Genomic DNA, 14445 nt, shown 5'->3' with positions numbered 1-14445 from the left:
TTTAAAGAGTGACAGCTACGTCTATATTCTCCCATCTTCACCACATCCACCCTGTCAAGATCCCTCAGGATTTTATCTTTCAATCAAACCCTTCTCATTCTTTCAATCTCTAGTGAGCACAACCCGGCTCTCCCCAACCTTCCATCAAAGACAACCCACCAATTCCAAGCAATTTCAATTAAATGTCTTATCCAGAAAGATACTACTTTAATATTGACCTCAATTATAAGCTCTGTATACGTGGCCTTCTGGCATGAATTAAATTTTTTTACAATCTAATTAACACTTCTGGTAAATTAAAAGAAATGCAAAAATGCAAATTAGAAACAGAAAATGCATTTTTTGTTTTCATTTTAGATTTCCAGCATCTACAGCAGGGTTCCCAACCTTGTTCATGCTATAGACCCCCATCTTTAACAAATGGGTCCATGGACCCCAGGTTGGAAACTCCTGATCTACCATTTATTTGATTTTCATTTACTTGCTGAATACACTGGATGCCTCTTCCAATTCCAAGGGAGAGAGGCAGAAGAAAGGAAACTAGCAGCCTGTTAGTCTGGCCTCAGTGGTTGGGAAGATCTTGGAGTCGATTATTAAGTTTTCAGAGTACTTTGAGGCTCATGATAAAATAGGCATGGTTCCTCAAGGAAAAATATTACCTGACAAATATGTTGGAAACCTTTGAAGAATTAACAAGCAGGATAGACAAAGGAGAATCAGTTGATTTTCAGAAGGCCTTTGACGAGGTGCCACACGTGAGGCTGCTCAACAAGCTATTAACATGGTATTACAGAAAAGATCCTAGCATTGATAAAGCAGTGTCCAATTGACAGGAGGCAAAGAGTAGGAATAAAGGGAGCCTTTTCTGACTAGCTGCCAGTGACTAATAGTGTTCCACAAGGGTCTGTGTTGGGACCGATTCTTTTTACATTATACTGTATGGCAATGATTTGGATGATTAAATTGATGGCTTTGTTACAAAGTTTGCATACGATATGAAGATAGGTGGAGGGGCAGTTTTGAGTAAGCAGAGAGGCTACAGAAGGACTTAGACAGATTAGGAAAGTGAGCAAAGAAATGGGAGGCGGAATACAGTGTTGGGAAGTGTATGGTCATTCATTTTGGTAGAAGAAATGAAAGGCAATACAAACAACACAGCAAGTCCAGTTGCCTTGATTTATTACTGCTTGGTAAATGGAAGGGTTGATTATTTCCTAAGTGGAGAGGAAGTACAAAAAACAGAGGTACAAAGGGACTTGGAAGCCCTTGTGAAGGAATCCCCAAGGTTAATGTGCAGATTGAGTCTGTGGTGAGGAAGGTAAGTGCAAGGTTAGCATTCATTCCTAGAGGACTAGAATATCAAAGTAAGGATGTAATGTTGAGACTTTTAAAAGCACTGGTGAGGCTCATCTGGAGAAATGTGAGCTATTTTGGGCCCCTTATCTTAAAGGATGTGCTGAAACTGGAGAGGGTTCAAAGGCGGTTCATGAAAATGATTCCAGGATTGAATGGCTTGTCATATGAAGAGTGTTTGATGGCTCTGGGCCTGTATTCATTGGAATTCAGAAGAATGAGGGGTGACCTCATTGAAACCTATCGAATGGTGAAAGGCCTTAAGAGAGTGGATGTGGAGAGGAGGTTTCCTGTGGTGGGAGAGTCTAGGGCCAGAGGGCACAGCCGCAGAATAGAAGGCATCATTTTAGAACAGAGATGAGGAGGAATTTCTTTAGCCAGATGGTGGTGTATCTGTGGAATTCATTGCCACAGGCAGCTGTGCAAGTCAAGTCTTTATGTATATTTAAGGCAGAAGTTGATAGATTCTTGATTGGTCAGGGCATGAAGGGATATGGGGAGAAGTCAGGAGATTGGGACCGAGAGGAAAATTGGATCAGCCACAATGACACCAAGGGCCAAATGGCCAAATTCTGCTCCTATATCTTATGGTCTTATTGCCTCCACAATCCCCAACCCACAGCAGCCCCCCCCCCCCCGAACTACCTCCACTCTACCACTCACCTACACACAGAGATTCATTTATTCCAGCCAATTAAACTTTCAACCCACAGGCCTTAGGGATGCAGGAGAAAAACTGAGCAGCTGGGCAAACCCACACTGTCACAGAGAGAGCAAGCAAACTCCACACAGACAGCACCAGAGGTCACCAGAGCCCTCAGGCCGCAGCTCTATTATCTTCTGGCACTCTGCACACTTCTGTTCTCTAACACGGAATTACGAAATTATCAGGAGAAAGTAATGGCAAGGTTAGAATGTTGGTCGGCAAAGATGAAGTGCTTTTCAGCACATGGTAGAAATTTTGAAGGTATTATGACCCTCTAAAATCATAGCGCATGATTCTGGGCAGGGTGGACACATGTGCCTCTGTTTTGGCTTGGTGCCTTCAGTATTGAACCTTAGCACAGAGGAACCAGCTGTGTAACCTGTCCTCAAGGGTTTCCTGCAGAGTCATCACAAGGTATAAAGCTGCCTTATCAGCACATCAATCACAAATTAATAAGTTACACATTACTATTAGGTCTAGGCAGCATCTGGCTTGCCATTTGCATCTTGGGGTATTGAATAAATATCCTGTTCCTGATTAGTGTTAGAATTTGTCAACTGATAATTAGAATAGAACAATACAAGTGGTTATTAATATAACACAGCATAACTGCCCTGTTACCAAGTTAACAAACTTCATTCAGTAATCAGGTTATGTGGGACTTGCCTAATACATTTGTCAAGTGGTTTGTTGATTGGCCTAATTAACATGATGGGATAGTTATCAGGTGAACTTCCTGTACCTGGTTGTGAGACAGAACACTTTCCAGAGGTTCTGAGCTGAGCCACTGGGGCACCATTATTTCATACTTGGTGATGTGGCCATACATGTGAATCTTTGGCTTCAGGTTACTGGCTCGCCCTGGGAAACAAGAAAAGGACATGTAAATTGGCAGATAGGTTACATTCCAAGAATCTGTAGCAAATGTTTCACTCTACAGACTTAAATTTTTGCCCCAGTGTTGATTGTGATTGCACTGCTGACAATAATCTCTACGACTTTAACAAAGCAAATGTGGTTAAATGCAGACAGGGTAATTGATGTTTCTGTGCATATACCCAGATAAATTGGTAAGTGACACTGTTCTTCCTCACTCCACCTCCATCCCACTTTAGCCTGAACTTCCTACAACTCCACAGAACGGAGACCAAGACAACACAGGATTAAGCCATTCTGCCCACAACTGCCTGTGCAAAACAACCTTAATGCAAAATAATCCCAATCTGCTCAAGATCCATACCCCTCTATTCCCTGCTGTTCATGTGTCTATTGAAACATACCTTAAACATTGTTAGCACATCTGCTTCTACCTCTTCCCCTGGCAACATGCTTTGGGTACCTACCTCTTCCCCTGGCACCATGCCTGAGGTACCTATCTCTTCCCCTGGCACCTTGCTTTGGGTGCCCACTCTTCCCTGGCACCATGCCTGAGATACCTACCTCTTCCCTGGCACCATGCTTCGGGTGCCCACTCTTTCCCTGGCACCATGCTTCAGCTGCCTCCTTTTAGGCCCCTGTGGTAATGAAACCCAATTTCCCTCGGGATCAATAAAGAACAGGCCATTCGGCCCAACAAAGTTTGCCAAATTCTTATTCCCATAGTGTGTTGAAATAACTAGCACACTTAAATTTGAAAGTCTCTAAGGAACTACTCTTACTTAACTAGGTAGCTTGTTCCGTGTGTCCATAACTCGCTGTGTTAAGAAATGCTTCTTGATGTTAGTCTGAAATCACCCTTTAACCAGTCTCCACCTACGGCCCTGTGTCGTCATTGATGGATTAATTTTGAAGCAGCAACTGGCATCCAATTTACTTATGTGCTTAATGATTTTGAATACTTCTATCATGTCTTCTCTCATTCTATGTCTACTTAGGTTAAAAAGATTTAATTCTTTCAATCTTTCTTAATAGCTCAGACCTGGAATGAATCTAGTCACATTTCTCTCTCCAGTGTTTGCACATCCCTCACACAATATGGAGACCAAAATTGTACATATTACTCAAGGTGTGGCCTCGCAAGCACATTAGATAGCTTAAGGAGAACGTCTCTAGACCTGAACACTTGACATGAGAATATTTAATCTGGGGAACATCCCTGCTGTAGTAAAATTGACATTTTGTCCCGTCTTAAGTCCCAGTTAACTGTCTTGACAGCTCTCTCCCAAATATCCCCACCTTTATTAAAGTTCCTTTGTCAAATAAGGCCTTGAAAGTTTTGTCAATAAAGTGAGGTAAAGATGGGCTGGGGGTAGGTTAATCTGGAGTATAACCTGACATAGAGCAATTTTGCCAGATAGCCCTTTTTAGAGTGTGAGATTATTATAATATTATACAGCTTTTTAAAATATTTGATATTATCTGAATTTGCCATTTATATTTGGTAATGCATCTGCACAGTCAACTTTTCTGAAGCAGTTACCAGTTTGAAGAATGGCATGCATTGAATTGAGCTCGAGGTTGTGTTGGAACGTGTAGTGCAATGGTGTTCTGAATCATAGCCATACACAAATGTTTAGAAATATTGGCTTTTCTATCTGCCGCTGCTCCTCCAGGGGAGAAAATCAGGATGTCACAGGAAAGCTGAATGTGATGAATAAATTCTACAGGATTAGCAGGCAAATTAATATATTCTAGGGTGGGGCAATTAGACAATAATGATGCTGAGTTTGAACAGTTCAGACTGTCATTGAATCCCTGCCTTGACAACACATCTATGAACAGGCAACATGGCACTTGTTAATGTTTTGAAGTTCAGGGACTCCTTTTGTGTTCATGTGTATTTTGCTCTTTTATTAGTGCTTCTGGTTAACAGAGGGTTAATGAGAGTGGATGGGTACTGAGTAATACATGGAATTACAGAGAACCTAAATTGCGCCTGTTTGTCTCTCTAATCTGTGCTGATGTTTCCTGTCACACATGCGCTTCCTCCGGTCTTGCTTCATCACGTCTTATCAGAACAATCTTGTCTTCATTTCTTCCTTTTGCATTTACTAAGAGCTTCAGCTCAGGTAGACCTAACTAATTTAGATCAACCACTACAAAAGTGAAGAAATATAACAATATAAAACCATGATTAACTTATTATTATTTAATTATTTATGGTTTTATATTGCTATATTTCTTCACTATTCTTGGTTGGTGCGGCTGTAATGAAACCCAATTTCCCTCAGGATCAATAAAGTATGTCTGACTGTCTGTCAAAAGCTTTGTTCTAATGTTCACAGTGAGTAGATTTTTTGCCCTGATTCTTGGGCTGATTCCATGACCTATTCATGTTTCCAAGTTAAACCCCAGGCTGTGGAATATCAGCCTCAGCCGAGTGTTAGCACCGAATAAGTAGACTCCCCATAGACAACATAAATATCCACAAGCCTCCCAGATCTCAGACTGGGAAACCTCCCTGTGAGCCCGTACAGGGGTCAGTACAACTATCCCAGTAGAATGAACTGGGAAATTAGTTGCCTGAACAATCCAAGCTGGGCTTGGATTAAACTTAACTTAATTTGTTTTTAATTATGTATTTTAGTCCTTTAATTTGCAAAAATATTTGCTGATTTTTATGAAAAATATTATCATATGAGAAAAAGACTTTGAATGTCTGTGAAGGCAAATGAATACAGGAAAATAGGGGCAGGAGTAGGATATCAGGTCCCTCATGCCTGCCCTAACATTCAATATATCCCAGCAAGTTGCCCTTCACCAGAAGGAATTCCAGAGATTCACCACATCATGCAACTTCCCTCAGATTTAACTAACTGCCCACTTCCCTGGTAATGATTCTCTTGTTCATCCTATTCTAAGTGCAGCTGCCTATCTACACTGCACCGTGAAGTGGAATAGATACAAACAACAACATATACCATTCTGTCTCTGTGCTACTCTCAGTACATTGCCAAAACATTTAGAAAAACACTTGAATGACCAACTACACAGAAGTCTACACATCAAATGAAGGTAAGTGGGACTAGTATAGACAGGTAAAATGGTTAGTGTAGCTATGATGAGCTGAAAAGGTCTGATGCCATGCTGTACATCTCTGCATATCTATAGACCTATGGATAGCAATTCTTTGTTCACTATGATTATGCAATGAATGAGTTTACTTAAAGTTCAAGAAAACAGATATCATGGAAGGAATACTTGACTACAAACTAGCATCCCTGATGTTAGGAAACATACACCACTGTGATCCCCCTCTGTTCAGCAGAGGTTCAGTGAGTACACAGCTTTGCTACAATATTAAATAATCTACTTGAGGAATCCAAGTGAAGAAGCATCTGTGGGGGAGAATGAACTGCCAACATTTTGGGTCAACACTCTGCCAAAGGACACAAGATGTCAACATCCACACCCCCACCCCCCCCCCCTCCCATCAGAGAGGCTGTTCAACCCACTGAGCTTCCCAACAGCTTGTTTGTTGCTCTAGACTCCAGCAACTGCAAACTCGTGTCAACGCTGTTTTAAAATTCATTATTACATGCCTGGTATTGCCAATAACAGGAACCTGTGGTTTTGTGTAGAAAATGTTTAAAAACAGATTTGTTAAAAAAACACCATTGCTGACAGTATTTTATAGAGGAAATGGCAGTTTGGCATGTTGGTGTGACTTCTTTACCTGCTGAAGACTCACCTTCACTCAAGTAACTCGTATAGCAATTAATCTCATCTATTTTAAGAGATGGTGTAGGATGTGAGAAGTTTTTGGGCAGAGAGTATTGGCTCAGTGCACAGTCAAGAACACCAAAACAGGTTATTTCCTCACTTTTGCAAAATCCCCTAATATTTTAAGGCAGTTTGGAGGCATTGTTCCTACATAAAGCTTTGAGCTTATAACTTCACAGTTACTGTGCTTTTTGCCATTCTGTGGCTGCAGTGTAAAACAATACAATGCAGGAACTGTTACGCAGCAAAGCTGCCCCCAAGAACCACCAACCAGAAATAATTGAATAGAAACCACATGAGGACACCTTAAGACTGGTATCCAAAAGATTTATTGAAAGACAAATGTATTAAGGAACTTAATAAAATAAATAAATGACCATAAGGCTATAAAATATTAGAGCAGAATTAGGCCATTTGGCCTATCAAGTCTGCTCTACCATTTCAACATGGCTGATCCATTTCCTTCTCAACCCTAATCTACCTTCTCTCTATATTCCTTCCTAACCTTCCTAATCAACAATCTATCAATTTCTGCCTTAAGTATGCCCAGAGTCTTGGCCTCCACAGTCACTGTGGGAATGAATTCCACAAATTTGCCACTCCAGGCTAAAGAAACTCCTCCTCATCTCTGTTCAAAAACGATGCCCCTCTATTGAGGCTGATTCCTCTGGTCTTAGACACCCCCACCATAAGAAACATCCTCTCTAATCTATTCTATCGAAGCCTTTCAGCATTCAATAGGTTTCAATGAGGTCACCTTCATTCTTCTGAATTCTAGTGAAAACAGGCCCAGAGGCATCCAACACTCTTCATATGACAAGCCATTCAAACCTGGAATCATTTGTGTGAACCTTCTTTGGAACCTCTTGAATGTGAGCACATCCTTTCTTAGATAAGGTGACCAAAACCACTCACAATATTCCAAGCGATGCCTCACCAGTGCTCTATAAAGCATCAACATTACATGCTTGCTTTTATATTCTAGTCCACTTGAAATTAACACTACCATCACATTTTCCTTCCTCACCACTGACTCAACCTACAAATTAACCTTTAGGAAATCCTACATGAAGGCTCCCAAGTCCCTTTGTACCTCAGCTTTTTTTTTTCAATTTTCCCTCCTTTTAGAAAATAGTTTAAAAAGAGGCAGAGAGGTTTAAGAAAGGCATTCCAGAACCGAGAATCTTGACAACTGGAAGTACAACTGCCAGTGGGAAAGTAATTAAATTTAACAGTGCTTAAGAAGCCAAATTAGAAGAGCATAGATGTCACAGATGGTTGTAGAATTAAAGATTACAGAAAGAGTGATGGCCATGTCCATGCAGGATTTAAAATAAACAAGGAAGAGAATACTGTACCAATATCAAGATATTGCTTAACCAGGACCAGTGTTGGTCAGCCAGCAGAGCTAATTGGATTAAAAGGACATTGCAAGTTTGAGTCAGGGCAGCAATTATTTGGATGAGCTCAAGTTTATGGAGAACAGAAAGGAAGTCATTGGCAGTAAGTATGGAACAGGTGAGGGCATCAGCTGATGAGCTGAAACAGAGGCAGAAGAGGTGTTGTGATGACCTCATTATGGAAGGATGTGGAAGCTCTGGACAGGGTGCAGAGGAGATTTACCAGGATGTTGCCTAGTTTGCAGAACAAGTCATATGAAGCAAGGTTAGCAGAGCTGGGACTTTTCTCTTTGGAGCGTAGAAGAATGAGAGGGAACTTGACAGAGGTCTACAAGATTATGAGAGGCATAGATAGGGTGGGTAGTCAGTACCTGTTTCCCAGGGCACCAATAGCAAACACCAGAGGGCATGTGTACAAAATTAAGGGAGGGAAGTTTAGGAGAGACATCAGGGGTAAGTTTTTTACACAGAGGATTGTGAGTGTCTGGAATGACTTGCCAGGGATGGTGGTGGAGGCTAAAACATTAGGGGTATTTAAGAGCCTCTGGGACAGGCACATGGATGAATGAAAAATGGAGGGTTATGGGATAGTGTGGGTTTAGTACTTTTTTTTAAGGATTACATGGGTCGGCACAACATGGAGGGCTGAAGGGCCTGTACTGTGCTGTAGTGTTCTATGGACTATGGATTCAAACCTCAAGTCTGCATCCAATGACACCAAGTTTGAGATTAAACTGGTTGAGATTGAGAGTTACCAACCTATTAGACTTGTTAATTTTAAAGGTTAACCCTTAGCTTTCCCAGAGGTTTTCCTTGTTCATAAGCAGCCCGTACAGGCTTTCTTCCAACACAGCAACAAGGAAGCCTTCATTAAGAGCAAACAAATAAATCAGAAATAGCTTAGACATTATAGAAATTTACCAAGTGTAACAACTGGTTAGGCCATCAAATCCCATCAGTCACCAACAAATTGACACTTAAAAAGCTGACACTGTTTGCATAACCTCCAGAGGCATCTGGAGAGCAAACTGGGGCAAGGATTTAGGACTTGGGACAAACCTTACTCAGCAACACACAGTGATTGCAGGGTTCCCTATCTTCATCCCAGTTATCGCTTTGACCAAATCGATGTGGGTCACTGATTCATCCCTGACACTTCTGAAACCCATAAAAAACCACAATAGTGTGTTTATTTGCTTGGCTACCTGTAACTTTTTAAGTAAATTATTGATTCTGATTGCAATTACATTATGAACAAAATCAATTGAAGTTATCACAGAAATAACAAAATAAGATGTTATCAGATGGATTATGAAAGATAGGGGCTCACATTTCAATAGTGGTTCTAATGAAACTGGTTAACAGGTAAAGGGGAAGGATGGACGTTAATGTTTATGAATGGGGCAACAGTCCTGTCAAAATTGTTCAGCAGCTAATAAAAGCAAACAACGACAGGGTGCTGTTGATGATGAGCAAATCTGGATTAATAATCAGAAATGAAGGAGGGAAAATAATCAAAGGTTCAATATCAGGACAAGATGGCACCACTATACAATGCTTCCTCGGTCAATGTCTTCCAAATAGTCCACCAAACTGTTTATTTCACTTCTTTTAGAACATAGAACATAGAATAGTACAGCATATTACAGGCCCTTCGGCCCACAAGGTTGTGCTGACCCTCAAACCCTGCCTCCCATATAACACCCAACTTAAATTCCTCCATATACCTGTCTAGTAGTCTCTTAAACTTCACCAGTGTATCTGCCTCCACCACTGACTCAGGCAGTGCATTCCACGCACCAACCACCCTCTGAGTGAAAAACCTTCCTCTAATATCCCCCTTGAACTTCCCTCCCCTTACCTTAAAGCCATGTCCTCTTGTACTGAGCAGTGGTGCCCTGGGAAAGAGGCACTGGCTGTCCACTCTGTCTATTCCTCAATACCTTGTACACCTCTATCATGTCTCCTCTCATCCTCCTTCTCTCCAAAGAGTAAAGCCCTAGCTCCCTTAATCTCTGATCATAATCCATACTCTCTAAACCAGGCAGCATCCTGGTAAATCTCCTCTGTACCCTTTCCAATGCTTCTACATCCTTCCTATAGTGAGGCAACCAGAACTGGACACAGTACTCCAAACGTGGCTCAACCAGAGTTTTATAGAGCTGCATCATTACATCTCGTCTCTTAAACTCTATCCCTCGACTTATGAAAGCTAACACCCCATAAGCTTTCTTAACTACCCTATCTACCTGTGTGGCAACTTTCAGGGATCTGTGGACATGTACCCCCAGATCCCTCTGCTCCTCCACACTACCAAGTATCCTGCCATTTACTTTGTACTCTGCCTTGGAGTTTGTCCTTCCAAAGTGTACCACCTCACACTTCTCCAGGTTGAACTCCATCTGCCACTTCTCAGCCCACTTCTGCATCGTATCAATGTCTCTCTGCAATCTTCAACAATCTTCTATACTATCTACAACACCACCAACCTTTGTGTCATCTGCAAACTCATTTTTTATGTCTGCCTTTCACCTTAAATGCATTTCTAGAACCTTTAGAGCCTGCAATTTAGAGTTCAGAAATTCACTGAGTGATCTGGCACTTAGCTGTCTCCAAGAAGACTCCAGGAAGCAAACACAAGCTCAAAGCGGCTTCGAGGCCAAGAAGCTTGGAGATGAAGTGCGAGCCAATGATTGACTCCTTTTTGCCAATTAAAGCCTTGAGGAAGATTGAACCGTTGAGGCAATTGCTGAAGACAAACAAGGGTTCATTGCCGACTTCCTGCCTTGTGATTGCAGCTGGGAACAGATCTCTCTGCTGGAGAAAGAGTCTACATGGAAGTCTATCACTCACTGTTGCTGGAACATAGGCCTTTGCATTCTAGTGGGACTTCTGTATTTTGACGTTGTCGAGGATGTTACAAAATTCTGCGTTTATGGATTGGACGATAGATTTATTTCCAGTCTTATGGTTTTTAATCTTCTGTGTTTTCAGGCATTCTTTCTTGTTGCTGTGTGGTGTGATAGAACCATAGAACATTACAGCTCAGAAACAAGCCTTTTGGCCCTTCTTGGCTGTGCCGAACCATTTTTCTGCCTAGTCCCACTGACCTGCACCTAGGCCATATCCCTCCATACCCCTCTCATCCATGTACCTGTCCAAGTTTTTCTTAAATGTTAGAAGTGAGCCCGCATTTACCACTTCATCTGATAGCTCATTTCACATTCCCACCACTCTCTGTGTGAAGAAGCCCCCCCCATGTTTCCTTTAAGCTTTTCCCCCTTCACCCTTAACTCATGTCCTCTGTTTTTTTTCTTCTTCCCTAGCCTCAGTGGAAAAAGCCTGTTTGCATTCACTCAATCTATACCCATCATAATTTTATACACTTCTATCAAATCTCCCCTCATTCTTCTATGCTCCAGGGAATAAAGTCCTAACCTATTCAATCTTTCTCTGTAACTCAGTTTCTCAAGTCCCGGCAACATCCTTGTAAACCTTCTCTGCAATCTTTCAATCTTATTAATATCCTTCCTGTAATTTGGTGACCTACTAAAGTGGCCACTGAGTATACTTTCATCATTCAACCAAACTTTTCTCAAAACTCCAAAAGGCCAACCTTGCTTTCAAAATTACCAACCTGAAATTAGCCCTCAGACCACTCCAGGTAGTGGTGGCTGATCCAGCTGAAAGAGGAAATATGCAACCTATGTAACGGAAGATAGTCAATGTCATAGCCATCTGGGCTTCTCTCACCATTTTCTATACTCTTCACTCTCAGTGAAATCACCAACTAGAACTAACGATGAAAATGTGACTTGTCAGCATAATCAACTTATCACCACATCTATGAGTCTGCATTCCAACAAATAATTTATCCTCATTGTGTGGTATAGAGAAATTGGGACACTGTTCCCCAAGACCAGTACGGGTATGGCTTTGCGATTACAGGACAAGATCGTGAGTGAGTGAGTGTGCGTTTGTTTGTTTGTTTGTTCAGGGTGGTGATGATGCAAGTATTTCAATGTTCTAGGCAAAATTACAAACCATGACCTTTTTTATTTGTTCATTCATTTATTTCTGGGATCTAGACATGATTAGCAAGGCCAACATTTATTGCCCATCTTTAATTGCCCTGGTAAAGTTGGTACAAGCTGCTTCCATGAAGTATGGTTGTCTTCTCACTTTAAACTCCTGCAATATTAAAACAACAATAAAAACGTACCAAGACAGGATGGTTTGCAGCTTGAAGGAGAATACACAATTGGTGATGTTGCTATGCTTTCTTCTATCACTGTTGTTGTGGGAGTGGGTATGGAAAATGCTGTTGGAATAGCCAGGATGACTAAATGCAGTGCATTTTGTAGATATATAAAAATGAGTTAGTTTTTTTGTGTAAGGGGGTTGATGTTCTTGTTGCCACTTGGCACATTTTGTTAGGGTTTTTGAGCAGGGAAGGGGTGATCTGGGGATATGATGATCGTGCTAGCATCCTCTTGTGTGGGTGGGTGGGTGGGTGGGTTTGATTTTTTTTCTTTGAACTCTTCCGTGGTTTTCTTTGTTTCATGGCTATCTGGCAAAGAGGAATCTCAGAGTTGTATACTGCAAACGTACTTTGATAATAAATGAACCCTTGAACCTTTTCTTTGAGCCTTTAAAGGGGTATGGCCTGAAAGGAGAGGCGGGACAGGCCGGACAGAACTGGTTGTTTTCTCTGGAGCGTCAGTGACTGAGGGATGACTTGACAGAAGAGTAAAAGTTCATGAGAGGCATAGATAGAGCAGACAGCCAGAATATTTTTCTCAGGGTAGGAATATCAAATGGAGAATGTTGATTTAAAGAGAAAGGGATAAAGTTTTGGTTTTATCCCACTGGTCACCCTGGAACCGGAAGAGATGTGGGTGAGCTGTTCGCATTCACTTGTGTCGGGCTGAAGCTGCTATTGGACATTCCGAATGAAGATGTGTTAGTTTGGGGGTTTGCTTCATCTCCGAGCTTGGCAAAATATTTGCAGATGTTTCAGCTTCAATCAAGAAGCTCCAATCAGTGCACAGTTGGCTATCATTTGCGCACTGATGATGGCTTCTCGATTGGAGCCAAAACATCTGCAAACATTCTGCCAAACTCAATGATCAACCAGACTCAAAACAGCTAACCCAAGCTACCAATATTCTGCAAGGTGTTACTTTACCCATGCTGTTTGTCTTTATTAAGAACAAACACAACATACAGGATGAAGGTATAGAGTTTAATTCAGAAACACACACAAAATGCTGAAGCAAATCAGCAGACCAGGCAGCATCTATGAACAGTCAACGTTTTGGGCCAAGATCCTTCAGCAGGATTGGAGAAAAAAAAAGATGAGGAGTAGATTTAAAATGTGGGGGAGGGGAGAGAGAAACACAAGGTGATAGGTGAAACCAGGAGGGGGAGGGTTGAAGGAGGAATATAATAGGAGCGGACAGAAGGCCTTGGAAGAAAGAAAAAGGGGGAGAAGGGAGGCAACGGGCAGGCAAAGAGATAACATGAGCCTCTTACTTACCCCTCAAACAGGACCCCACTAAGGACACCAGATCATTGTCTCCCACACCATCACTGAACTTATTAGCTCTGGGGATCTCCCATCCACTGCTACCAACCTCATTGTTCCCACACCCCACACCTCCCGTTTCTACCTCCTAACCAAGATCCACACACATGCTTGTCCAAGTAAACCCATCAATCCTGCCCTCAAACGCATCTCTCATTTTATACACGTCTGTCCTCACCCTATCCTACCACCACCTACTAGGGATAGGGTTCCTTTTGTCTTCACCTACCATCCCACCAGCCTCTGTGTCCAGCATATAATTTTCCGCAACTTCCGCCATCTGCAACGGGATCCCACCACTAAGCACATCTTTCCCTCCCCCTACCGCCGCAGGGAAAAATGAAATGACACCAGGAGGAGGGAGACAACACTGGGAAAAAGGAAATGACACTGGGGGAGAGTGACAACACCAGGAAAAGGTAATGTCACTGGGGTAAGGGCTACAACACCGGGGTAAAGGTTACAACACCGGGGTAAGGGACACAACATCTGGGAAAGGGAAATGACATTCTGGTAAGGGAGACGGCATTGGAGTAAGGAAAACGATACCGGGTCAGTGAAATGTCACCAGGATAAAAAGGACACAATGCAGGTAAGAGAAACAACACCTGGGAAAGGAAAATTACACCGGGGAAAGTGATACGACACCAAGGTAAGGGAAACAACACCCGGGTAAGGGAAAGTACACAACTCCCTTGCCCATTTGTCCATCAGCACTGATCTCCCTCCTAGCACTT

General features: G+C 42.0%; 1 protein-coding gene across 1 annotated transcript in view; it reads right to left on the bottom strand.

The window, feature by feature from the left end:
• adam19b (ADAM metallopeptidase domain 19b) overlaps positions 1-14445 on the bottom strand; it is a 186658-nt gene that overhangs the window by 143752 nt on the left and 28461 nt on the right. The window contains exon 2 of the mRNA XM_059989994.1: positions 2802-2920. Coding sequence (XP_059845977.1) covers positions 2802-2920 — 119 coding nt within the window. The remainder of the gene's footprint in view (positions 1-2801; positions 2921-14445) is intronic.

This window comes from Hypanus sabinus, chromosome 15 (assembly GCF_030144855.1).
Source record: "Hypanus sabinus isolate sHypSab1 chromosome 15, sHypSab1.hap1, whole genome shotgun sequence".
Classification (NCBI taxonomy): domain Eukaryota; kingdom Metazoa; phylum Chordata; class Chondrichthyes; order Myliobatiformes; family Dasyatidae; genus Hypanus; species Hypanus sabinus.
The sequence above is the reverse complement of the archived record's forward strand: the minus strand, read 5'-3'. Positions and strand labels throughout refer to the sequence as shown.